The sequence below is a fragment of the Callionymus lyra genome, chromosome 7 (assembly GCF_982586985.1).
Source record: "Callionymus lyra chromosome 7, fCalLyr1.hap1.1, whole genome shotgun sequence".
NCBI classification, from domain to species: Eukaryota; Metazoa; Chordata; class Actinopteri; order Syngnathiformes; family Callionymidae; genus Callionymus; species Callionymus lyra.
In genome coordinates this window covers 11566892-11594249 of record NC_141824.1, presented here as the reverse complement: position 1 = coordinate 11594249, position 27358 = coordinate 11566892, and the positions used below count along the sequence as shown (strand labels likewise).

At 36.3% G+C, this 27358-nt stretch overlaps 1 protein-coding gene across 1 annotated transcript in view; it reads right to left on the bottom strand.

Moving 5' to 3' along the window:
* Nucleotides 1–27358, bottom strand: part of LOC148075044 (solute carrier family 12 member 9) — a 79722-nt gene that overhangs the window by 2687 nt on the left and 49677 nt on the right. Inside the window, exons 10-12 of the mRNA XM_087796212.1 lie at nt 16084–16276; nt 8602–8776; nt 5157–5303 (exon numbers count right to left, since the gene is read on the bottom strand). Of these exons, the coding sequence (XP_087652338.1) occupies nt 5157–5303; nt 8602–8776; nt 16084–16276 (515 nt within the window). The remainder of the gene's footprint in view (nt 1–5156; nt 5304–8601; nt 8777–16083; nt 16277–27358) is intronic.

Here is a 27358-nt window from a genome sequence, read left to right as displayed (position 1 = left end):
TGTTTTATTCTACAGACTTGATTTTAAAATAAACCAATTATATAATTTTTATAAAAATGAAATATAGTTTGAGAGGATAAATAAAAAGTGTTGGGGAAAAAAAGAAAAATCGATACAATGGTGTTGGATATCAACGCAATATCGTGAAAAAAAAAATATAAGTGTATCAACTTTTGGCACAACAATATGATGTATTGTGATACTCTAGTAACAAGTATATATGTGTAGTATTGTCGAGTACTTGACTCTGGTGTTGCAGAATTTACAGACCACATGACTCTTGACGAAGTCGTAACTGCTTTTGTTTGGTTTTCAAACCAAAATATGTCCAAACATCAGCTTTAAAAGGTGATGGAGTCACTGTATCCTCTCGTCCTCAGTCATCGCTGGGATCTCACGCAGTGTCATTGTTTCTTTAGCTGCGTAGGACGTAATGACTGCTGCCATCTAGCGGCCAGATGTTTAATTGCGACACAAAAACTAACCAACACTGAATATTTCATGTTAATTGTAAATAGAAAATCTAAATGTTTTATTCTTCAGACTTTATTTCAATATAAACCTTAATATAACTTTTATAAAAATTAAATATAGTTTGAGAGGATAAATTATAAGTGTTGGGGAAAAAAAGAAAAATCGATACAATGGTGTTGGATATCAACGCAATATCGTGAAAAAAATATATATAAGTTTATAGACTTTTGGCACAACAATATGATGTATTGTGATACTCTAGTAACAAGTATATATGTGTAGTATTGTCGAGTACTTGACTCTGGTGTTGTAGAATTTACAGACCACATGACTCTTGACGAAGTCGTAACTGCTTTTGTTTGGTTTTCAAACCAAAATATGTCCAAACATCAGCTTTAAAAGGTGATGGAGTCACTGTATCCTCTCGTCCTCAGTCATCGCTGGGATCTCACGCAGTGTCATTGTTTCTTTAGCTGCGTAGGACGTAATGACTGCTGCCATCTAGCGGCCAGATGTTTAATTGCGACACAAAAACTAACCAACACTGAATATTTCATGATAATTGTAAAAAGAAAATCTAAATGTTTTATTCTTCAGACTTGATTTCAATATAAAACTTAATATAACTTTTATAAAAATTAAATCTAATTTGAGAGAATAAACAATAAGTAAATTGATAAAATGCTCTTGGATATCAACATAATATCGTGAAAAATAAATATAAGTGTATCATTTCTCACACCTGTTATACCGATACAATCACAACAATATGTATTGTGATACTGAAGTAACAATTATATATGTGTAGTATTGTCGAGTACTTGACTCTGGTGTTGCAGAATTTACAGAACACATGACTCTTGACAAAGTCGTAACTGCTTTGTTTTGAAACCAAAATATGTCCAAACATCAGCTTTAAAAGCTGCTGGAGTCACTGTATCCTCTCGTCCTCAGTCAGATCTGGTTGAAATTCATTGTTACTTTAGCGCATAAGTTGTAATAAGTGTAATTGCAACACAAAAATTAACAAACAATAATGAGTATAGATACAGCAACGTGAAACAAACGAGTGCGATGTTTAAGTGTATCAATACTTTCTTACACGTCTGGTAAATATAATAAACTTCAGTATCGTTCAGTTGTGAAAACTTTTCTTTTCTCGTCCTAAAAAGATTTGCTGTTGCTGACGTCGAAGTGTGAGAAAGTGCGTCTTGTGCGTCTTCTTCAAATCAAGTGTGATTGATCCCTGGATTGATTTAAAAGTGATGAGCCTGTGGCGTCGCTGAGAAACCGTTTGTCAAATGATCAAATTCAAACGACTCCAGCTCAGAGATTTGACTTTTATTTCTCTGGTGTTGGTAGCAGCTGAGACAGCAGCTCCGTCAGATGTTTAGGACGTCAAGTGTCTTCTTGTCGTTTACTCTTCATTCAGGGTGTTCTCAGGAAAAACATGTTCCGAGATGTCACTTTGGACAAAACACAGATTTATTTCTCAATGAAGTCAGCAGTAGAAACGACAATATGCGTCTCTTTTCATCAGGATTTCTAGTATTAAACTCTAACATAATATACACCCTAGTACCTCATTTTATGTATTTTCTGAATTTTTAAACCTGAAATGTTTTGCTAAACTAATAAAAAATGAGTAAATGTACTAATAGTCAACAAAATAAATTAATGGTTGCATGGTTTTATCGGCTATCAGGCAATTCTTTGAGAAATAATAACATAAATCCAAGAAAATGTTGAAGTATTTGTTTGAAAATATATATATTTAAAAAAAAAAGAGTAACATTCACCCGACAAGTCCAGATAAATGTATTATTTAAAAGATAATAAGACAAAAATTAGTCTTAAATGGTTTGTAAACAGTAAAAATAATCTGCCAATAAAAAAAAAAACTTTTTTAGTTCCTTGTATTAATACTTTATTCATGTTTACATTTTTTTTTACATAAGGCATAATTTATTAACTATAAGTATTTCAGGTAATTTGTGTATCTACTTTTCTGGCCTCGTCAGGTGAATCTAGCTCATCAATAAAAAGAGAAATCTATATATATATATATAATCTATATATATATAAATCTATATCTATGTATACACTGTAGCTCATCAATTAAAAATAGTATTTTTAAATATATACACTGTATATATATATAAAAAAAATAGAAGTCACTTTATTTATATATATATATATATATACTATTATTATAGTGTACACTATAATAATTATTCTAATGATAATAATAAAACTATACAGTGTATATATATATATATATATATACATACAGTATAGTAGTATTAATAATTATTTTCTAAAATTATTGTGTGACCTTGAATAAAATAAAATCTTTGAATTTATTTTCTTTCCACGTCTCAAGAACGGAGCTGTTGTCGTGCAGGTGTAATGTGATGCTGGGGGGTACGGGGGGGCGGAGGGGTCACTGGATAATAATCTAGACAGGAAGTGATCGCTGTACTAGAGGGTCATCACGGGGTTAATGTTGCGAAGGGAAAATATGCTGACCAGGCAACTATATTGAAGCAGGAATGGAATGATACTGTCGAGGATGACACGCCGTGACCGGAGGGGAGGCCGTCCATCAAGGGGGAGGACGAGAGGGTTTATTGGGGGAGGTAGAGTCGGGGGTCATCTGCGTAGAAGTGTGTTTATATATTTACACACAACTGTAAATGTTGATTCCATGGTGGAGACAAACCTGTTCACAGCGACGTTGTAATGAATGACACGGAACAGCATCAGGTGAAGGAGGAGAAAACAGAACGAAGGAGATGAAAATAAGGAAAGTAAGTGAACAAAACCACTGACAACATTGTAGCGCGCCGTGAAATGTTCCATTTGTTCCAGATTAGTTTGTTGCTGGTGTGGATCTCAAACGAGGAGGAGGGTGAACTCGTATCAGAGCGTTTTCCTGTTCGCTTTAAGACAGTTTTCAAGTTATCGTCTCTATTGTTCTGAGAGGAGCTCCGAGGTGAGTTCAGGTGCCAGTCAGACTTTACTTTGACTGCCTGTCTCCGGCTTCAGCTCGACACGTCTGCGGAGGAAAAGTTTAAAACGCCAGAAAGTCAATTCCGGAGAAACACTTTTTTTTAAAGTCGTTTCTGGGGTTTTGGCAACGGAATTTTGATTCTTTTTGTGGAACCAACTGAATCAAGTCAGTGAGTCACTTAAATTCAAACTGTACTTGAACGCATCATCGTGCCCTGCGTCAGACTGGAGTCCTGTCCAGGGTGTCCCCCGACCCTTACTCTAAAAAGCTGGAATAGGCTCCGCCCCCTTGTTACCCCTATTAGGAAATAAGATGTGTAAAATAAATTAATTATTATCTACTATACTATCAGAATCACACACAAAAGTAGTGAAAAATTTGAATTTTTCATATTGGTACCGATTCCTAGTTATTGGGTATCGGTACCGTATCAGTTCAGAAGTGAAATACTTGACTAATTGTATTCTCAAATTAGGTTATATACTTGCTGAAGGACCTGCCGTTTCCCGGGAAATTTTATTAGATACAAAACCGTAAAAACATTTTTTTAAATGAATCCATTTAATTTAGTTTTGAATATTTTATTGTTCCTTTGACATGCTTGGTTCCTAGCGTCATTTTTCAGGCGATAGTCACAGATTCCCGATAAATGAAGCGGGAGCTGCTGAGGACGAGAGGAAGACCAAAACGTTGCTTGCGGCTTTTAAAAGGTAACTTGCTTAACAGTTGAGCTACAGAGATTTTCCTTGGAATGAGACAAAAAAAATAAACCTATTCTAGCTATAGTAGCAATAATAATGGAGCAGTTAACGCACTACAGTTTTTGGCTTTTTTGGTCTTTGAAAAATCAGGACAAGTCAAAAAATCAAAGTTCATGACTCCTGTGCTGTGTTTCAAGTGCAGTGCCATAGAGTACACACTGCACTTACTTTTCATTTCGACAGGGTAGTACTGTCTCAAATCAAAAACTGCCACGACAACTTCTTCTTCTACCACTTTTTAACGCTAATTGCAACACTTGACAGCGCTTTTCTCCAATCGAAAACACGTCATTAAGTTGTGTTTCATTGTGTTAGAAATGTTGTTGTGTTGTTTTGAGGTAAAATGAGTGTTTTCTCGAGACATTTACGCCAGTTACTGCTCCGAAGATCGTATCGTCAGCGCGGTATCTTCCATTTAGCGACGTAGCTCTAGACGTAGCATCATCCACGTCACTAAGATGGCGGCCCTTGAGGGAGGAAAGTGTTCATCCATACACACTCAAATTTTGGTGGCGCCGTGGATCACCGAAAACAAACATAACGTCAGTATGAATCTGAACAGACGTCTGGAGGCGACATCGTTTTTTTTCTCTGCAAAACACGTCATTAAGTTGTGTTTCATTGTGTTAGAAATGTTGTTGTGTTGTTTTGAGGTAAAATGAGTGTTTTCTCGAGACATTTACGCCAGTTACTGCTCCGAAGATCGTATCGTCAGCGCGGTATCTTCCATTTAGCGACGTAGCTCTAGACGTAGCATCATCCACGTCACTAAGATGGCGGCCCTTGAGGGAGGAAAGTGTTCATCCATACACACTCAAATTTTGTGTGAACGCACTTGTGTACTCAAAATGTGAAGTGACACGGATACAGATTAAACGTTTCCAACGAATGGACGGCGGGTCACTGACCGAGTCCGGAGATGAAGAGCAGATGTTGGATGCCGTGACGGACGGAATTGGCCAGAGTCAGGTTGACGAACGCCTTGATGTTGAGATGATCCACCAGCGACAGCCAGGAGTCGTAGTGACTCTGCAGGGGGTCCGACGGCAAAGTGTCTTGAAGGGGAAGCAGACGAATAAATGGAACCATGTTGACGAAAGACAGGAGTGAAAACACATGATTCTTAGGACGGTCGTGGAGGAAAGGTGGCGCCGTGGATCACCGAAAACAAACATAACGTCAGTATGAATCTGAACAGACGTCTGGAGGCGACATCGTTTTTTTTTCTCTGCAACACATGTTGTTTGTTTCTTGACAAGTCGGAGAGAGAAGGAGCAATAAATTACGTCGCGCTCATCGATCACGTCCGACTCCTTCCCCCCCGATCGACCTCAAAAATAAAACTTCACGACACATTTTAAAAAAAGACCGTGAAGTCAAAGCAGAGGAATCTGCATGTGGTCGATCGAAGGGTTAAGACTTTAAAACACATCCAGTCTAGTACCAAAGCATCTTTTTAAATACCACAACCTTTTAAATGGATTGTGAGTTAATGGCGCGTGAACAATTTTCTTCATCCCTTCACTCCACGTCGTCACCGCTCTCTCTCTCTCTTTCCTGACGCGTCGTCTGCCGCCTCCCGTCGGCTAATGGCGGCATCAATCAAGACGAGAGTTTGGGCGAAACCATCCTCGTCCTGACAGCTTCAAAAGGTGACGCTAATGATGGTTTGTTGCCTGGAATTTGATTAACATCCACTTTGTGGGGAAAAACAAAAGTAGCCGAAACGTACGGAGAAGAAGTGCGTTCGTTTGTAACGGTGTTTTAAAAGACGTGGCGAATTGAATGTCCGACAACATGAAACTGTTTTGATTTCCAATAAAGAAAACTGTTTTCTTTGATGCATGAACTAAAGTAGCAACAACTACTAAAAAATAATTTCTGTTCTATTGATTAAATCTGTCTGAGAGGTGTTTTGTTTTGAACAAAAGATGGTATTTTCTCTGAGGTAACATTAGTCTGTGACTCTTGACTCATCAAAAAAAAAATGAATTTTTCATGCACTTAAACGTCAACTAATGTGTTGATTTAAGTAAGTAATATTTATTTATATAGCGCTTTTCCAGACCAGGGTCACAAAGCGCTTAAACAATCAAAACAATACTCAAAAAAGTACATGTGTGTTAAATAGACGTTGGACTCCATTGTATCATCAGTGTGTTTCTGTTTTCATTGAAATTAGAGAATGATCTTAAAAACGTTTGTTTTCTGGAGATTAAATCTTGTTTGGCATAACCACACCCACTCTGCTGTGATTTGTCCAACATCACGGTTTGTCACCCTATCTCCACCTCCAAGGGACTCGTTGTATAAACAAAGCGGGGCATGATTACAGCTGGCTGGAGGAGGAGTGAATTCATTATACACCATAATGGACTCTCGTAACCTCTCGTTCGCCCAGATTTCAGACGAACTTTATAAAGTAATACGTTCAAAACGTGGTCATGATGAGAGACCTCCTGAATCTTGGAGGGAAAGACTTTTTGAAACATAGAGTTGATGTTTTGACGTTAGATGCCATTATACAAGCACTCTGGGAAGTAGAAAAAATAAAAATTAGTTTCCACCACATTTAGAAAGAGTGAATTGTTAAAAAGATAATTATGCTGCCTATACTTCGTGAAACTGAAAAAATAATTTCACGATTAATTCCCAAAGCACAAAAGTGAAGCAGGAGGTGAGAAATTTTAACGTCAAAAGTCAAGTTACGTAATTCTTTAAAGGATAATGAAACTCACCAGGCAACTGAAACACATTCAAAAACCTGAATATAATAATTAGTACCTGCTACTGGAAACATATTGTTACACAGAGTGTATGTTTTTTTTAACAAGTACTTCATATTTATCTTAGAATGTTCTAAAATATGATGGAACTATTATTGAAAATAAGATCCACATGAACCAAATAAACTTTGTAAAAGAAACAAAGTTGTTTGTGATGTCATTCTTTTGTATAATTATTTGGATTTGTACTTCAAACAGGTGCAGTTATAACATCCGTCCTCTCCTAGATATTTGTACTGGAAAATGTGAAGCGAGGCAAGAGAATGCATTGAAAGAAAAATGTTTGTAGCTCTTATGCTTCATCATGCTAATGGTTACAGTAAATACATGTTAAATGGTTCAATAATACAAAACATACATGAAGAAACACCAATCGTTCAATGCTAAAAAAAAAACCCCTCAGAGAACAACATTAAAATATTGGGTACCAGAATCCTAACTTATAAAGTTTACTCAAATATATTATATTATTTGAAGTTTGTTCTTGGCGGGCGCTAGCCACTACATTCAAATGAACAAACATTTTTTTAAGTAAGTATGTAAGTAATTTGTATTTGCAGAGCGCTTTTCGAGATCAGGGTCACAAAGCGCTTAAACAATCAAAACAATACTTAACAAAATATATACTTTGTCTATAACTCTTAAAGGGAAAGATTACTCTGACAATAGTCCCAACCCTTAGTTGAGGGTGATTAGAAAATGAGTGAAGTTTGGGAGAAATGAATTGAAATTGTGTATAACTATATTGTTCTTTTTAAACACATTTAATTTAGAACTGCTTAAAGAAATTATTCTTGTTAATCGAAGTGTTAATAATAACAATTAATCACAAATATAAGATAATAATAAATAAATAAATAACCCACTCTAGTAGAAGAACTCACATTTCTCCGATCCTTAAAACTCTTCAATGGCTTCCAGTTTCTTTCAGGATCAACTTTAAAATTCTGGTTCTTACTTTCAGATCTATTCATGGTCAGACCTTCCATCAGTGATCTGATCCAGACTTACACCCCAGCTCGGGCTCTGAGGTCTATGGATCAGAATCTACTGATGGTTCCTGAACACGGTTCAGGACCAGAAGAGAGGAATATTTTCAGGCTGTTGCTCCTAAGCTTTGGAACAATCTTCCTCTCTCTTTGCGCTTGATGGATCTACTGACTCCTTTAAGAAACATCTTAAGACGTTTCTATTTGTTCAGGCTTTTCCTTGATTTTCTGGAACTCCTGTTGTGTTCTCAGTTTTATCTTGATCTTTAAAATATATACTTTATTGAATATTCTTTTGATTGTTTAAGCGCTTTGTGACCCTCGTCTGGAAAAGCGCTATACAAATAAAAATGACTTACTTACTTAAAAAGAAAGTGCAAGATGACATAAACTAAATCTAAAGATAAAGAACATAGATAAAAGAAAAAAGAACAAAGATTAACATGGAATAGAATCTTTTCAATTCACTCCTGCCCCCAAAACTCAGAATTAAACAGTCTTACAGCACGAGGAACAAATGAGTCCCTGAGTCTACTAGTGTTGCATCATGGGAGGAGCATTGGACGAGTCGATCTTACCGAGGTCGCCCAGCTGCACGTGGCCGAGCACGTACAGGCCGCTCTTCTTGATGTCGTTGATGAAGGTGATGAGACCAACACTGCTGCGAGGGTTCGACACCATCAGCAGGACCTGCGGCCTCCAGAACTTGACGTGGTCCTTCCTCACGTCCAGCATCAGGAGATACTTGCGAACCTGGAGAGAAACCCTTGTGATGAAGTAGAAGTGGATTTCTTTTTTGCCGCAATAAAAATGTTCTGAAACACAATTTTACGTTTGTCAGGCGAGCGATGACTCACAATTTTTTTGTTAACGATCAACACATCCTTACGATGATTGCGTCAATATTTATTTTGTCGCTCCGGCCCACATGGGTGTCAATCAAACGTGGTTTCCTTGAAACAACAAGTTCCCTGCAGGAGAAACGATCCTCCTCCTCATCACATTGATCAGAATGTGCTCAGACAAACATTAATGTCCAGTCAATTTAACGGCATAATTACATCCTTTTTATCCTCCGTCATTATCTCCATTTGTGCGTCGGCTTCGACAAAAACATTCGGAGCCAATTTCCCTTTTCAAAAAGGTGAAGAATTGCCCAAAATAAAAGAGTTTAACTGTTGATTAAAGCCACAAAAACACATCATGGTAGAATGAAAACAAATTTGTGATTTGTAAAAGTAGACACTTGTGTTTAATATCGTTAAAAGTGAATATATTGTCTTTTCTTTAGCAATAAGGTTTTTACGACTGTATCCTCTATTGCTCTTTTATTTGACATGATCGTATTTAAGTGACGATCAAGTCTAATCCAGTTAAATGATGATAATCTTTGACAATTGATAGAATTGTATTGAATAAACTGCAGTGAAATTAGACTTTTTAAAGGTGTAATGTATTATATTATTATCTTAAAATTCAATTCAGATCTAATGTTGACTTGTGAAGCCGTTTATCGCTTCTTTTCTTGATCCATTTGTGACAAAATATAAAAACAGAAAAGCCTTTTGAGAGCTCAGACGTCTGTCGACTTGATAGTTTACTTCATTTTTAATGCTAAACATCTAAATGCTTTTTTACGTTTGAAATAAATCATTTATACTCAATTTGAACAGGTTTGCAATAATATTGTGAAACTCATATCAGCACCACACCGGAAAACAGAGAATGAAATAAGCAAAACTTCAGACTGACGTATCCTTTAACCGACCCCTGTATCCAGATGGTAATCCAAAAACTCAAAATGTTCACAATCTGTTTATTAACATTTTATGAAATTGTTTATTTTCTATGCTTATCTACCAATCTCTAAATGCAAATGTTAAAAGCTGCCGGGGTTGACTGTATCCCCTCGCCCTCAGTCATCAAGATTTCAAGTGTTTTTTTATTCCGTTATAAAATTCCTACGCCCTTGAAAGCATCATTGGTGTGGTGACGTGAGTATATTTTGATTTATTGAAGTGCTTGAATGCAAAAGGTTACGTTTAATGATGATAAATAAGATTCAAAAAGATTATATAATGTTTAACAGTTCAAAGTATTATACACGTATATGTGTATGGAAAATAAAAATAAAAATATTTTCTTCATAGAGCATTTAAAAAAATAAAAATAAAAAAAATCCCATTGCTTACTGCTCCTTTGGTGACCATAAAAGTTCTTACTTCAGAGTGAAAATGGGACATCGATGAGAAGGTTCTGTAATAAACTCTCCTTTGCAAGTAAAGTTGTTATGACTTTAAACAAGATCTGATCTCTGATGTCTCTTCTTTGCACGAGTTAACAGAACTTAAGTCAGTTTCCTAACCTGACAGGAAGTTTTCAAGACGATTGTGAATCTGTATCTGGCGTCCTCTGAAGTGGGACATTTATAAGAAGGTTCTGTATTAAACTCTCCTTGTAAGTAAAGTTTTATGACTTAAAACCAATTCTGATCTTTGATGTCTCTTCTTTGCCCAGTTCCCTGAACTTACGTCAGTTTCCTAACCGGACAGGAAGGTTTCAAGACGATTGTGAATCTATATCTGGTGGAAAAACAACGTCGTATTTAACAAAAACATAATAATAATAAGAGCCTCCCTGTGATTGCTTCTCAAACATGGAGGCTGAGAGCCGCATTAGGATTCTCCCGGTGTGGCGGGCAAGCGCCATCAAGGGACCATTAAAGAAACATGATCATGTGGAACTAAAGGCGGGATCTACTCAAAATAATTAACAGTGGATTTATACGCTCGTTGGAATTAACGACTTGATTTCCACTGTTACGTGAAGACCATCCCAAATCTGCGGGATTCAACTCCATTAGGTGTCTTCAAACAAGGACGATGGACGGAATTCAAGGGAAGGAAAAACAGCAGATTAACTATTAAAACCTGTTAAGGAAACGAACATCCAAACACCTCCGGAGCCCCCAGCGGTGCTTTCATAATCAACCAAATGATCATCGCTGCTTAAATGAAAAACAAGTTCCCTGAGGAGCCACTGCCTTCACTCATCTTATCATCCGTCTCTCTTTATCTCTCCATTTCCTCCAGTCTTCATCTATCACGCTATCATCATTTTTTTCTTCTTCTGTCGTTTCAGTCCCATCCATCACTCGCTTTTCTCAATCGCTCATCCTCCGTCTCGATATATATCCCATTCCGATCTCTTCCCTCCTTAGATAGCGTCAGTGTTTTTCTCACTTTATTTGCTTTGAACTTGTTTATTCATCCTGCGACTGTTTTCGCTCAATTGTTCTTTTCAGGTTTTATTAGAGTTTTTTTTTTATTCTCTACCTTCTTTGCGCGTTTTGATTTTGAAACAGTTTTCTTTTCCTGTTATTTGTCTTGAGTTTTGTTCTTTGCCGTTTTTCTTTTTCTCTCCCCTCGTTCTTTCTTCATCTACTTTACTTGAACCTTATTTCCATCATCGTTGTCTGAACAATAATCACTGAAATTGGAATGAATTGTTTGATCTATTTTTTCCCCTCTTTTTCTATTTCCTTTTTGAACATTTCCAACCAAGAAGCCCAGCTTGACACATTATTACATTTCTATTTAAAACATCCATCTACTTGTCTTCCCTATCTTTTCTTTTCTTTTACCTAAGAAATGGCGCATTACAGTGTTTAAATGATTTCACAATGTAGCCATTAGCAGCTCTTAAGATGATTTATTTTAGACCTTTAGTTAATGCCAGTAACACATTATTTATTTGCACCCAAAACCTCACAACAACAGTTTCTTTAAGTGAAAACACTTTACAGCTAAATGTGGACAAAACTGAAACTCTTGTTATTGCTCCTGATGATAAGGTTCCAGGGTTAAGTCAGTACTTCGGTGACTTCTGTCAAACTGAGCCTGAGAAACCTGGGTGTTGTATTTGACAAACTGACCAGAAACTGTTTCCTTCAACTGAGAAAAATCTCTATTGTTACAGTTTTTTTTAGTGTATAAACAAGATCGATCTGTCTCGCCGTAAATACAAAACTCTGCAGCAACAATTCTGAGCCGCTCTAGTAGAAGAACTCACATTTCTCCGATCCTTAAAACTCTTCACTGGCTGCCAGTTTCTTGCAGGATCAACTTTAAAATTCTGGTTCTTACTTTCATTACCATTCATTCCATCTGATCCAGCCTTACATCCTACAGAACATATTTTATATATTTCAAGAGCAATTACAAATATGTCAATGAAAATATGAGTTAGGTTCATCAGATCATCATTTTCCGGATCAACAGTCTAAGTTCAAAACTAGAAAAATCAAAACACAAGTAATAACAAATTATTTTCCAGCATGGACTTAATGATGATTTATTTATAGCAATTTAAAAACTTGGGGATTTTTAAGCAATAACTGTAATTTAAAATAAGGTTAACCATAACTTTTGAAAAGCAGAAACATCATCAAGCATTGGAATAATTTAAATGTTGTTCCACAGTGAGGAACGTTATTTGAAAAAGTTTTAGCTCAATAATTTTGACTTTTATTTAGAATTTTTATTTTTTAATCGATTTTTTTCCCCCTTCTATTGCGGCTGTTTTATTGAGGTATTTGCTTTGGCATCAAAATGTATCTTCATGCGCATTATATTGAATTTTTACATGTTGTTTTCACAGCTTGATTGGGCCTCGTAACACACTAGCATTACCTGTTGTACCTGAATTGCCTACTATTTATCTCAAATATATTCTATTTTTATAATATATTAAAAAAAAGTTATATATCTCATGAAAGCAACCTGAATTTGCAATCTTTATTTAAAAAAAGATATATATATGGGAAAATAAAGCATCTTTAATGATGATCAGCTTTTAGCGTATAAATGTGTTAAAGTAGGTGCATAATTTGTAATTTATTACGGCTAAAGTGGATCATTAATTATGGCGGTTGGTGATTATAGCTTTTATGAAGCATCAAAACAGAATCTTCAGTTCATCCTCACTTTAATCTCTTGGCAGGAATTCAAGAGTGTGTTTAGAAGTGTGTTACCTTCAGCGTCATGCAACTCAAAATGTTCATTTTCAGGTTCAACTAGGTTCGTTTTTAAAAAAAAACTCCAGAACCTAATGATCAACAACATGCGGCTTTTTCTTATTCCGTTGTTGTGTCTCTGCTGCAAAGTCACCCCATTTGGTTGGCAGCGCGCCACGCTGATGGCTTCTGCGAAATGAGAACGTGTGCGATATATATATACACAACATATGTTGTCCTCTCCTGTTGGGCCTATTAGTGGAATCACTTAAAATGGTAAAGGTGCGTCTCTGCTGTCTGGCCGGAGAGGATGAGTGTCTGGGAGAACGTCGACGGAGGAAGAGGGAAAAGTGCAATAAGTTAAGTGGCTGTAATAACGTTCTGCCTCTTTGACAGGCGCTTGGCAAGAGATCCCACCGCCTTGGCAACAGTCGCGCTCGGGCCGATGGGGTCTTCCTGGCAGCGTCCACCGGCGTCTCCTTGAGAGCAACAGGCGCTGGAGTTAGAGGACGCGAGCGAGTGAGTGATGGACGCAGCTTCTGCTTCCAAGTAAGTTCTGCGTATGGACTGGAAGAGATCACTTCCCCCGATGAGACGCATGTGTATCTGCTCGGACTGATACCATTATGATGGATCGCTGCAGCTTCTTGTTCTCACCGAGAATATCTTCGGTGACAGAGTTTAGGTTTCTTTCCAAGCAATGAATTGTCAAAATGTAAACATGTATCAGCTTAAATACCCGGCGATACACGGGTATAAAAGTACATCTGAAAACCAAATATTCAAATTCTAAAGAAAGACAAGAGAAAGAGAAAAATCTGAAAATCATCCTTACTTATGTAATATATATATAGTTGAATTTTAAGAAATATTTCAAATTGAATAATCGCTATCAATTCCCCCTTTTCCCTTGGACTCCCCCCAAAAACCTTCACTGAGAGCTCAGTATCATTTTTAATAAATATTTTCTTCATCAAAATTGGACGTTTCAAAATTTCTATGGGGGTCGTCACCCCTTTTTATATCCCAATACATTTAAGTATCTAAAAGAAACCCCCTTACTTAGTATATAATATATGAGGTTTACATTTGGTCTCATTTGAATTTTCATAGCACTCTCCTGCCCCCCCTTGAACCCCCTTTCTCTTGACCTGATGGAGTTGACCGCCCCTAAACCTTCACTGAGAGGCCAGTAAAATTGGACATTTCCAAAATTTCATGGGGGTCTTCTTCCCCCCCCTTTTTTCACCAACATGCATTTAAAAAAAAGATTCTGAAATTGTGGAAATCCCGCTTCAAAGAATGTATTTAAAATTATTCATAAATTTAACTCAAATTGAATTTGGATTTCAGGGGGCTCCCCCCCCCTTTCCCTTGACATGATGGAGTTGACCACCCCTTAAAACCTTCACTGAGAACTCAGTATCATTTTTAAGCAATATTGTCTTCATCAAAATGTCTATGGGGGTTGTCGCCCCTTTTTATATCCCAATACATTTAAGTATCTAAAAGAAACCCCCTTACTTAGTATATAATATATGAGGTTTAAATTTGGTCTCATTTGAATTTTCATAGGGGCTTCTGCCCCCCCTTGAACCCCCCTTCTCTTGACCTAATGGAGTTGACTGCCCCCCTAAACGTTCACTGAGATTGTGTAAATCCCGCTTCAAAGAATGTATTTAAAATTATTCATAAATTTAACTCAAATTGAATTTGGATTTCAGGGGGGTCTCCCGCCCCCCTTTCCTTTGACATGATGGAGTTGACCACCCCCTAAAACCTTCACTGAGAACTCAGTATCATTTTTAAGCAATATTGTCTTCATCAAAATGTCTATGGGGGTTGTCGCCCCTTTTTATATCCCCATACATTTAAAGATCTAAAAAAAAACTCCCTTACTTAGTATATAATATATGAGGATTAAATTTGGTCCCTTTTTTATTTTCATTGGGGTATCCCGCCCCCCTAAAACTGAGAGGCCAGTAGTCTTCATGATTATTTTCAATAAAAATTAGACTTTTCTAAAATTTCATGGGCCTCTTCTGCCCCCTTACGATTAACAAAAGGAGCTCAAATTCCAGGAAACTCCTTTATTTAGTGTGTAATACTTGCTACTTTTACACAGCTGAAATTGGACGTATTTGAATCTTCACAGAGTCTTCTGCCTGCTTTACCTTGACCTGATCGAGATGACCTTTGCCCTGAAACCTCTACTGAGAGGTCAGTAGTCAAGATGAACATTTTTAAGAAATTTGGTTAATTTGGTCATTAAAATTGGACAATTTTTAAAATGTATATGGTTGGCTTTTTAACCATTTACTTCCCACTAAATAAATGACCTGGAATTCTGGAAATCCTTCCTTTATGTAATTTATTAAATAAGGTATGAATGTAATCAAAATTGGATTTAAATTTAATGGCGGCACATTTTCAAATATTCATGACGTTTCTTCAATTTAATGTTGCAATTACATTTTTGGCAACTAGTCATTACGTCTTCTGCAGATAAAGGAACAATGAAATCCAGTAAGATCCAGGTGATGACTGAGGACGAGAGGATACAGTCGACTCCAGCAGCTTTTAAAGCTGATGTTTGGACATATTTTGGTTTGAAAACAAATAAAAGCAGTTACGACTTCGTCAAGAGTCATGTGGTCTGTAAATACTACTGTAAACACCAGAGTCAAGTACTCGACAATACTACAAACATATCCTTGTTACTACAGTATCACAATATATCCCAATACGTATTGTTGCGCTTGTATAGTTATATGCATTGTATCGCCAGATTCTTGCCAAAAGACACTACTAATAATTAGCGTTGAAATTGAGAGTATTGAAATTTCAATGGATTCTTCTTCTACCTTGAACTGATGGAGTTGACCTCCACCAAAAATGTTCACTGTGGGTCAGTAGTTTTATCATTTTCTGGTAATTTTCTGGAGCAGTTTGTAAGTCTCTAAGACATTAAGATTAACAAACAAATGAACAAACAGACAGGCCTACTGTTTTGTAAATAAATAAATATATAACATGTGTGTCAGACCTGGTGGAAGATGAGGGCCTGGCTGATGTAGCCCCAGCTGGACGTGGGACTGAGGTAGTGGATCAGCAGAAGCAGCAGCAGCATGAAGGCGATGCTGGCCGAGGCGTAGATGGCGTTGATGAGGAACATCATGACAGCGCAGCCGATGATGCCCAACACACAGGTGTGCCAGGTGAAGTAACGGAACGTCGGCCTGGAGGGAGAGGACAGAGGGAACGTCATGTTCACCATTTGTTCTGAATGGACGATCAAAAGACTGTTTTTTTTTTAGAAAATCAACATTTTAGTTATTGTGCAATTGAAAGAAAAGGATACAAAGGTGAACTTGGTGAGAAGGAGACTCATGAGGAAGTGATGGAGACGTTTACATCCCTTACAAATATATATATATATATATACATATATATATATATACATATATATATATATATATATATGTATATATATATATATTATGGTTTCTGTTGAACCTTCAATTTGTACATAAAACTAATAATAAGACTGTGATAGACTGTTGAAAAGAGTGGTAAAGGCAAAATAAAGTTTATATATTTTTTTCATTTTATTTTCAGGGACAAGAAATACTCACAAAAGGGAAACATCAATTGAATCAGCCCACAAAAAAAAACACACAAAAAGGGAAAACAAATAACTTTAAATTGTGTGATTCATGACGGGAGCGTTCTGAGCTAAAGCATTTTCATCAAATTATATTCAAAACATAAAGCCAACATTCAAGTGTGGTTGAAACCCTTGGAGTGAGATCATTAATGGCTTGGGAAACTGCGACCAAGATATAACAGCGAACTAACAGCTCTGTGCTTTGGATAGGATTCGAACAGACATATAAACTCTGTTCTTTTTCTCCTTGCAAGTAAAATATGTGACTTCAAACCAGATGTTATTTCTATTCTTTGTTCAAGTAAAAGCATTGAGTTAAATTAAAAATCGCTTTAAACGGCCGCTGAATTAAATTAAGGATTTAATGTCTAAAATATTTCTATATAATCAGATATACTGGTTCTTGTTATTTTCAGATGCCAAAAAAAATGAATCTTCAAATTATTTTAAGGTATTTATCTTTGATTTGAATTTGAAGGATAACAGAATCCAGAAAGAAAATGCAATTTTTATTAAGTTTAATTCATAATAATATACATTTTCGCGGTTATTTCTTCAATTTAGCCTAATTGAACAACGTTCCTCCTTAAATGATGTTCTCTTAAACAAATGTTGATTTGGGTACTAAAAATCTTAATTTATCAGTTCAGCTTTTGTTTTCTTTTTTTTCAATCTTCCTCCCTTTCTAACAATCCCACGTTTTCTTAATAGAAGAGGTAAAGAAAAGCAGAGGGATTTTACCGGCAAAATAAATCAATAAACATGTTAATCACTCGGTGAACCCCAACATTATGATACACAACGCTCCAGTTCACAGCAGTGTTAGATGTCGTATCATTGGTGCGAGAAACAATTATTAACACAAAACATTGATTAAACTCCTAAGTTGAAAAGAAAATCACAATTTTAGTGATTTTGCAGCTTCATCACAGGGCGTTGAGGTCTTTACATGAATTAGTTTTATCTGATCAAGCACTTGACACCTGGGAAAATATGGAGGAAGTCTGGACTCCTCAGATTTCAGGGTCTCAGGGTGACGTGACCTCAATTTCCTGACTTCACACTTCCAGCTGTAATTGTACAGGAAGATAAAGAAAGAGTTGATTTTAAATCATTTAAAAAAAGGGAAACACAGTCCAAAACTAATAAAGATTTTATACCCAAGATAAGAGCGACCATCACTTGAACTTGAGGCGTGTGACGGCAACTGTAGTGTCAATAAAGTTTTCAGACATTGAAAGCGACGCCTTATAAGCTTTTATGAACGATTGTTTAAAGTACAACCATTTTATTCTTATATAAGTGATCATTGTACTTTTAGAGGGTGTAAAACGTATGTATATTACATGATAAATATATTGCAGGTTAGTAGTATAGCTCAGTGACTGGTATTACGGCGTTGACTCACTGAGTATTACAAAAATGACTCGCAGAGAAACACCACATGACTCGGGTAGTATTACTTCGGTGACTCAGAGAGTATAACTACTATGGCGACTAGCAAAGTAACACTACGGTGACTTGCACAGTAATACTACGGTGACTTGTTGAGTAAAACTATGGTGACTTGCGGAGAAAAACTAGGTTGACCCGCTGAGTAATACTACGGTGACTCATGAATAATACTAAAGTGACAAGTGGAGTAATACCACGGTGACTTGCGCAGTAATACTATGGTGACTCTTGGAGTAATACTATGGTGAATCGTGGAGTAACGCTACGGTGAATCGTGGAGTAATACTACGGTGAATCGTGGAGTAATACTCCTATGACTCGTGGAGTAATACTACGGTGACTTGCGCAGTAATAATATGGTGACTCTTGGAGTAATACTACAGTGAATCGTGGAGTAATACTATGGTGAATCGTGGAGTAACGCTACGGTGAATCGTGGAGTAATACTACGGTGAATCGTGGAGTAATACTACGGTGACTCTTGGAGTAATACTATGGGGACTTGCGCAGTAATACTATGGTGACTCTTGGAGTAATACTACAGTGAATCGTGGAGTAATACTGCGGTGACTCGTGGAGTAATACTACAGTTACTTGCGCAATAATACTACGGTGAATTGTGGAGTAATACTATGGTGACTCGTGGAGTAATACTACGGTGACTTGTGGAGTAATACTACGGTGACTTGCGCAGTAATACTACGTTGACTTATGGAGTAATACTATGGTGACTCGTGGAGTAATACTACGGTGATTCGTAGAGTAATACTATGGTGACTCATGGAGTAATACTACGGTGATTCGTGGAGTAATACTACGGTGACTCGTGGAGTAATACTACAGTGACTTGTGCAGTAATACTATGCTGACTGTATAGTCTGAAAACTATAGAAAAAAAAGTTATGTGATTTATCCGTGATGTTGGCTATAATTTAGTACCTATTTGAAGTAAGTCTACAAGAATAAATAATTTAATTATAGTATATATTGAAATAGTCTGATTATGACTGGAAGGGATTTGCTGTAATGAGATTAGGAGACGTTTTAGTGGAGTCAGAAGCTCATAGTGGTTATAAACTGCGTATAACCAGTCACTTGATGGGTACAATCCTCGAGTACAGGTGTAGAAGAAATTGGAAAAGGTTGAAACCTCTAATATTTATATACGTTTTCTTCAAGATTTGACAAGTTTCATCAGGACATCGACTCATTTTCATCAGTGACACAACGATCGGGTTCGATGTTGAAATGACCAACATAAAGCTACGTAAATCAGTTCATAGCTTCCATATGAGCAACAATTGTGTTTCTACATGCAGCATCAATTCTTTACAACCTTCTCGTCTCCTGCTTGAGAAGAACGGCAAATATCTCCACAAGTATTGGTACAACGGCAGATTTACGTCTCAAAAAGCCTCTTGAATCCACAACAGACGACACGAAATATCACATTAAAGACCAATATCACACTTGTATATGAAATTTGCTCCATCTGTAGCATTGATCCTTCTTCAAATCCTGCTCTTATCCGTCTGCGACACACTTCTTATCAGTCGCTCCTACAGTTCTTATCCCTTTCTCTATTCCACTGAAGAGGGGGTGTAATTACAGTGAAAGCTCTTCCACCCACCAACCCTTTTTTTTGTCTCCCTGGTCCCTCGGCCGCCGCCACAATGGGTCCTTCCTTACTCACCTCGCTCTCACCCTCATCTCCACTCCTGACGCCGCCGCGCTGACACAGCAAAAGTCTAGAAATAATTGCCGCCAATAAAGTCGTAGGAGGAATTAAAAATAAAATAAATGGAGGGAAAGCGTGGCCTTCAGCCAAAGAACGCGTCACATTGAAGGGCAGGAAACGAAGCAACATGCATCAACCACGGAGCAGGTCGACTTCACAAGGTCGACGTGGAGAAAATATGTTTTAATCAGAGAGAAAACAACAATTTAAAATAACAATATCATCAGATTATTCCAAAAATGACATGATAGAAGGGTTTTCATAATTTGTTCCAACTGGGCTTAAAATATAAACGTTCACGGGTCATAACTTAATAAAGATTTCATCTAAATTTACCTAAAATTCTACTGTAGCTTCACTGATACCTGTTCCAATTGCCAAGGTCACAGTGAGTGTCCTTGAGCTAGTACTTTATAAAATAACACAATTTTAAAACATTTCTGATCTATAACCGTCAGCATGTCTGAGGCTATAAAAAATGTGTCATTACATTGTATTTAATCTGCCAGTATAACATTAGTGTGTACTGCACAACAAGTAGCTTCATACGGTTCGTATCCAGATTAAAGTGATAATTCCCCCAAAATTCAAATATCATTTTTTTACTAATCCTCATGTTGACTGACGGGATCATCCGTGTCTTTTTGGAGTAAGAGGCGACTTTTGTGCAAAGCCTAGTTTCCATATAATGGTAAAAAATGTGTATTTGTATTTTTTTTAAGTGTCTTTTTGGACAAAGACGGAGACAACTGAGTTCCGGTCGCTACATTAAAATGAACATATATTCTCGTCTATCACTCTAAAAAGGAACAGATTACTCTGAAAATAATCCCAACCCTTAGTTGACATAAGGGTGAGTAGAAAATAAGTGAAGTTTGAATTTAGGTCTAGTCAACCTGCAGCTTTTCAGAATGACGTAAATGTGCGTTCACTCTGATTTCCTACCACAGTCCAGAAAACACACAGTGGTGGATTGAAAAAACGCTAAATTGTCCTGATGCCCTGATGCCCCGAATAGCTGGGATAGAGTCCAGCTACCCAACAACTTAAATTTGGAAATCAGAGGAAATAATTTATAACATTCCAAATGTCAAAATGGTTAAATTAAACCATGAGTAAACTCATGGTTCGGACCAACAAGTAATTCAATGTCGCCCTAAAAATCAAAGATGATAACTGTTCATGATAACAAGGTGACGGATGAAGATGCTATTGATTAGTTAAGATAAGATAAGATAAGGGAACAAGAACAAACGCGAAGATAAATGAGGCTCAAAGAATGAAAAGAAAATCTGACTAATACTTCCTGTTGGATTAATAAACATGTTGTTTGGCACATGCGCTGCACTGCAAAAAAAAAAAATCGGCCCATTGTGTGAGTAAGTTTGACAACATTGTTCTAAATCACACAATGTATTATGTCTATTTTAGGTTTCACTTTAATATATTTTGTGATTTATTGAGTGTTTTTAGAGATTTGTGCATCTTTAATAATGCAGTTCTGTTAACTTTAGATACTTCATAGGGATTGAAAGATCCGATGACTGTCGCACATTCACGCAAGAAAACCTCACAATATTATCTTCCAAAATCTCTTAATGCCAGCTGTGGAACACACTTCTCGATCCAGGCCAGGGAGCGGTGAGTATCTTCTGTGTTCGCTGGAGCGTGTGGAAGCCAAGTGTCCGTGCAGCAGCCCCGGTGGAAACGACTACACACTTGCATAATACCTACACACCAACACACACACGGATGTGATGCACGACACGCACTCGACACACCAACACACTTCGCTAACCATGAGCAGAAACCAACCAAAAAATGCATCCCTTCACTGTTTGCCAACACGTACTCAAAAAAAACAACCCAATCCAACATCTTTCACGCCACATCATCATTTACTAACCTCGGCTACACAACGGCAGATTTAAAGGGAACGAAAATATATTTCTGCTAAATTAGTTATGCTAATTACCAAAGCGGCTCTCAGGGGAGAGACGGCGCTAAATGGCTTTTAATTCTTTTTCGCCTGGAAAGAGACGTGGGAGCGAGCCAGCCGGGAAAACTAAACGAATGAAGCACGAGCGAGGAAAAAGGAAAAAAAACACACAAATATACAAAAGCGTCGCCCCCATGACACGGCGACAAAAACAGGGGGAACTCTGGGGAGGAAGACGGCGTTCTTATCGGGGGTCTCTGTGCAGGCGGAGCAGAGATCAGCCGTGGCCAAAGTTTTTGCAGCTAACTTTTGAGTCCGGCGCCTCATGCCGGCGGTGATAACCGGGCGCTAGATAGCACACGGGAGAGTGTACATGGAGGCAGGGTCAGCGGGCATTATGTATTACTTATATCATCAGAAACAGCTTCTCTCGCCATTAATAATATATAGATTCTAGTGCTGTTGCTTCTCAAGCTGCGGGAGCCGTCGCTCAGAAGCATGCGGGCCTTATCGGAATGTGTGTTTTCTATTAAATCAAAAGGCCTTTTTTTTTTTATATGAGATAAGGTACACATCGCAGGTTAAGAAATTCGCACAGAAAATCTTTAGTAGAACTTTCGTTGAAGCCGTCCAAACCCTGACTCGAACCGAAAACTCTCTCTTTTTAAATTAATTTTGTGAAAACTCAATAAAGTGATCCAGCTTAGAGCCGAGTGACGTCGACTCTCAGTTCGTGTTGCTGAACTTTTGAACAGTTTTGACCATCTTTACTTTAGTCAAGGATTTTTTTTAAGACTTTTACTCCAAACAAACGACCACAATTATCTGTATGCAGCTTCTCGTCACAACGTTCAATGATAGATACACATGCCAATCAATCTATACACATATATGAATAAATACATTTAAAAAATATATATATTTTATTATTATTATGGGTATTTAAACAGGTCATTAAATACATATATACTTTTATTTTGAAAATACTCACTGCAAAGTTTGCACACTTCCTTCAAACAGGAAAATGTTCATTGAACTCCGTTAAAAAAACAACGAAAAAACAATTATTTATTTTATTTTTCTGTTGTTGGTTCTAATTAAAGAAACCTTAAATATATATATATTTTTTCATTACAATTATAGTTACATGCTGGTAGTTTTCTTTGAGAGCTGATTTGTCATTTATTCTTCTTTATTCTGGTAATTTAAAATAGTCTAAATAAAACAGATAATTAACATATTAGTGGAATTTTAGATTTATTTATTGTTACTAATTAAGTTTTTAGTAAATACAAAAGCTTAAATTGCATCTGTACTTTAAACCTTTATTTTTACTCATATTAACTGTGTATCTCTTACATCTGCTCTGTACTTTAAACCTTTATTTTTACTCATATTAACTGTGCATCTCTCACATCTGCACTGTACTTTAAACCTTTATTTTTACTTATATTAGCTGTGTATCTCTTACATCTGCTGAGTACTTTAAACCTTTATTTTTACTCATATTAACTGTGTATCTCTTACATCTGCTGAGTACTTTAAACCTTTATTTTTACTTATATTAACTGTGTATCTCTTACATCTGCACTGTACTTTAAACCTTTATTTTTACTCATATTAACTGTGTATCTCTTACATCTGCTGAGTACTTTAAACCTTTATTTTTACTCATATTAACTGTGTATCTCTTACATCTGCTGAGTACTTTAAACCTTTATTTTTACTTATATTAACTGTGTATCTCTTACATCTGCTGAGTACTTTAAACCTTTATTTTTACTTATATTAACTGTGTATCTCTCACATCTGCACTGTACTTTAAACCTTTATTTTTACTCATATTAACTGTGTATCTCTCACATCTGCACTGTACTTTAAACCTTTATTTTTACTCATATTAACTGTGTATCTCTCACATCTGCACTGTACTTTAAATCTTTATTTTTACTCATATTAACTGTGTATCTCTCACATCTGCACTGTACTTTAAACCTTTATTTTTACTCATATTAACTGTGTATCTCTCACATCTGCACTGTACTTTAAACATTTATTTGTACTCATATTAACTGTGTATATCTCACATCTGCACTGTACTTTAAACCTTTATTTTTACTCATATTAACTGTGTATCTCTCACATCTGCACTGTACTTTAAACATTTATTTTTACTCATATTAACTGTGCATCTCTCACATCTGCACTGTACTTTAAACCTTTATTTTTACTTATATTAACTGTGTATCTCTCACATCTGCACTGTACTTTAAACCTTTATTTTTACTCATATTAACTGTGTATCTCTCACATCTGCACTGTACTTTAAACATTTATTTGTACTCATATTAACTGTGCATCTCTCACACCTGCTCTGTTCCATCTCATCATTATTTACTGAGATGTCAAAAGTTGCTGTTAGGCACGAGTGAATGAAAGATTAGAAGAGAGTGATCGTAAATAATGAATCCTTACGAGCACAGACAAGTTTGCAAGTGAATTAAATGTGAAAAAATGTATCATAATTCACTCATTTTCTACTCCCCCAAATAAGAGTTACAGGTAAAAATGTACAAAACAGTCTGGTTTCACAACTGCAATCTGAGGCCCCTCCCTCTCGAAATGTACATCCATGCTAATGTAGGGACCGTTTCTCACGTTTCCTTGTTTAAAAAGACACTTAAAAACATCCAAACACCTCCATATTGCTCATCTGTAACATCTTGTATTGAAGCCTCGACAAGAGAAATTGTTCCAAAAAAAGATTAAAAAAGTCTATAATTTAAGATTGTTTGCAGAAGAAGCTAAAAGGCTAACATGCTACAAAGACGGGAAAACAGTTAGCGTGTTAGCTTCTGCTGCAAACAATCTTAAAAAATAGACTTGTTTAGTTGTTTTTTCTCCTTGGGGCTTCAATACAAGATGCACCGAAATTTATATATTGATATTTTTTCATATTACTTTAATGATATTTAGTTGTTTTTTTGTCATTGTTCATTTATGGTTTATATTTAAATAAAGTGTATCTCAAATACAATAATTCGATTTTTATATAGAATTAAAATGCAAATATTCCTGGCGTTTTCTTTTCATTTTGGTGTTTGTAATTAAACATCCAGCCAGTAGATGGCAGCAGTCGTTACATCCTGCTCAGCTAGATCCCTGCGATGACTGAGGACGAGAGGATGCATGTTTGTACACATTTTGGCGTTCAGTTCTATAACTTCAACCGAAATATTTTGGCGTTCAGTTCTATTACTTCATACAAAAACAAAAAAGTCTATAATTTAAGATTGTTTGTAGCAGAAGCTAAAATGCTAACATGCTACACAGACGGGAAACAGTTGGCGTGTTAGCCTTTTAGCTGCAAATTATGTTAAATAAAAGACTTGTTTAGTTATTTTATTTTAAAAACAATTTCTGTTAAGGGGTTTTATTTTTACCTGCAATTTTTAAAAGAGACAAATACATAGAAAATTAGTGAAATTTTAATTTTGGGAGAACTAGAACTTTAAGTATCTTTGTTAAGGTGAAGAGATGTGAATGTTAAATAATCTTCTACTATCCATCTAGTGGTTGCTTCTGTTAATCTACTGATTTTCGGAAGCTTGATTTGGTGAAACAAACGTACACATGCTAGACTGATAAAGGGAAAATAGAGGGATCACTTGTACCTGGCCCTGAGATATTCATTGTTTGTTTTGTTCTGATTAAGTGATGTGGGAAGCTACAAATATCCTCGCTGTGAAAGCTGGATCCCCGTCCCGAGACTAATAACCAATGGTGACCGCCTCGAAATAACAAAACGCCGCGCTGGAGGCGATCTGTCATAACAAGAAAGTGATGTATGGTCTTTAAGCGGCGTCTTCCCCAACATAACAAACAGCCGTTCCCAGCGTCCATGTGGTGAATAAGTCTGAGACCCGGGCGAGGAGTTTAATCATGTGTGCGGCGGAATCGTTTAGAGGCTTTGAAAAGATGCATTCATGAAATAAAACAGAACCATTACAAACGCTTCATGCAGAAAATAAGAAATAACTTTCTTTTTTTTTACAATCCTTTTTATTTCCTTTGATATGTGGCCTGAAAAGTCACGCTCGCATCTCATTTCTAATGAATACAACTAACGCCGAACCCACACACTTTATCATTTCCAACATCGCTGCATCACCCGGAACTTTAGTTAGGAAGTACACAAACACTTTTTTACCGTCCGTCCCGCTCCGGTGTGATGCTGCAAACAAGTCAGGGTTTATGTGTTTTCATTACCCGCGTGAAAGAGGACGATTGTTTACCAGCTGCACGGCACGGCAGCAAAAAGCATAAACAACGGTGACGGGAAAAGAAAAAAAAAAGGGAGTTTGGAGCGAGAAGGTGGATTTGAAGGAAGCTTTTCATTTCAGCTAAAGTGTGATTGAAGCACATGTTTAAGAGTCTCTGCCACGTGACGCTCATCGATAGTTTTGCATTATTTATTGACATCCTGTGGAGTTATTGTTCACTGCAATTGAGGGTGTGAGAAAAAAAATCGATACACAGAAATATATTGATTTGTTTTCAAGCGACAATATTCAACAGTAAAGTAACCATTTTTTTCCATCCTTCGGTCCCACCTTTCACAAGACTTTCAAACTCTATTCACATTTCATCATAGTTATTGTATGGTTTATATTTAAGTAAAGTGTGTGTCAAGTTAAATAATTTAGGTCATTACTGCAGTTAGATCCCTGCTCTGACTGAGGACGAGAGGATACAGCTGGTTCCAGCAGCTTTTAAAGCTAATGTTTGGAATTTGTTTGTCTTTCAGTTCTTTTAATTCAGCCAAAGAGAGCCGAACAATCACAAGATGTCACTAAAATTCAGTATTAAATATTTTAGAAAATGATGCAATTGTATTGAAATACTGTATATAGTTAAGTATTGTGAGCTGAATACAACTAGTTGAATCATATTGCTGGCTGAATATATTGTAGAGAATTATATCATGAGATAGGTGAGGTTGTTTAAATATATATATAATAATATAATACATATGTATAAATATATATTAGATTAAATATTTGGTATTGAATTGTATCGTGGGCTGAATATATCCCGTTGAATCCTACTGTGAGCAGAATATATCGTATCGATTAAAGCTGATTAAATCGTGTCCGATTGGATCATATCTTGGGCTGAATATAGTTTTATATATACAATTGCAATGCAATTGCAATATTGTTTTTTTTTTTTTAAATATGACCATTTCATTTTTATTTATTTTGACTGATCAGTTAAAGGTAGATTTTTTTCACGGAAAACTTTTGACAACATTCCTTAAAATCCCCTTCACACACCGATTGCAAGTAACCAAAAAAATGTGTTTGTGTATTACTTTACTTTTAGAGAGTAAAATAACTATGGCCATTCACTTAAAGCATAAATAAGCTTATAAGTAGAAAGTTTTAAAATGTTTATTTTTCAACAGCTTTCAAATGTATTTTCTCATTAACATAAGAAACTCAAGATGCATCAGGAATCAG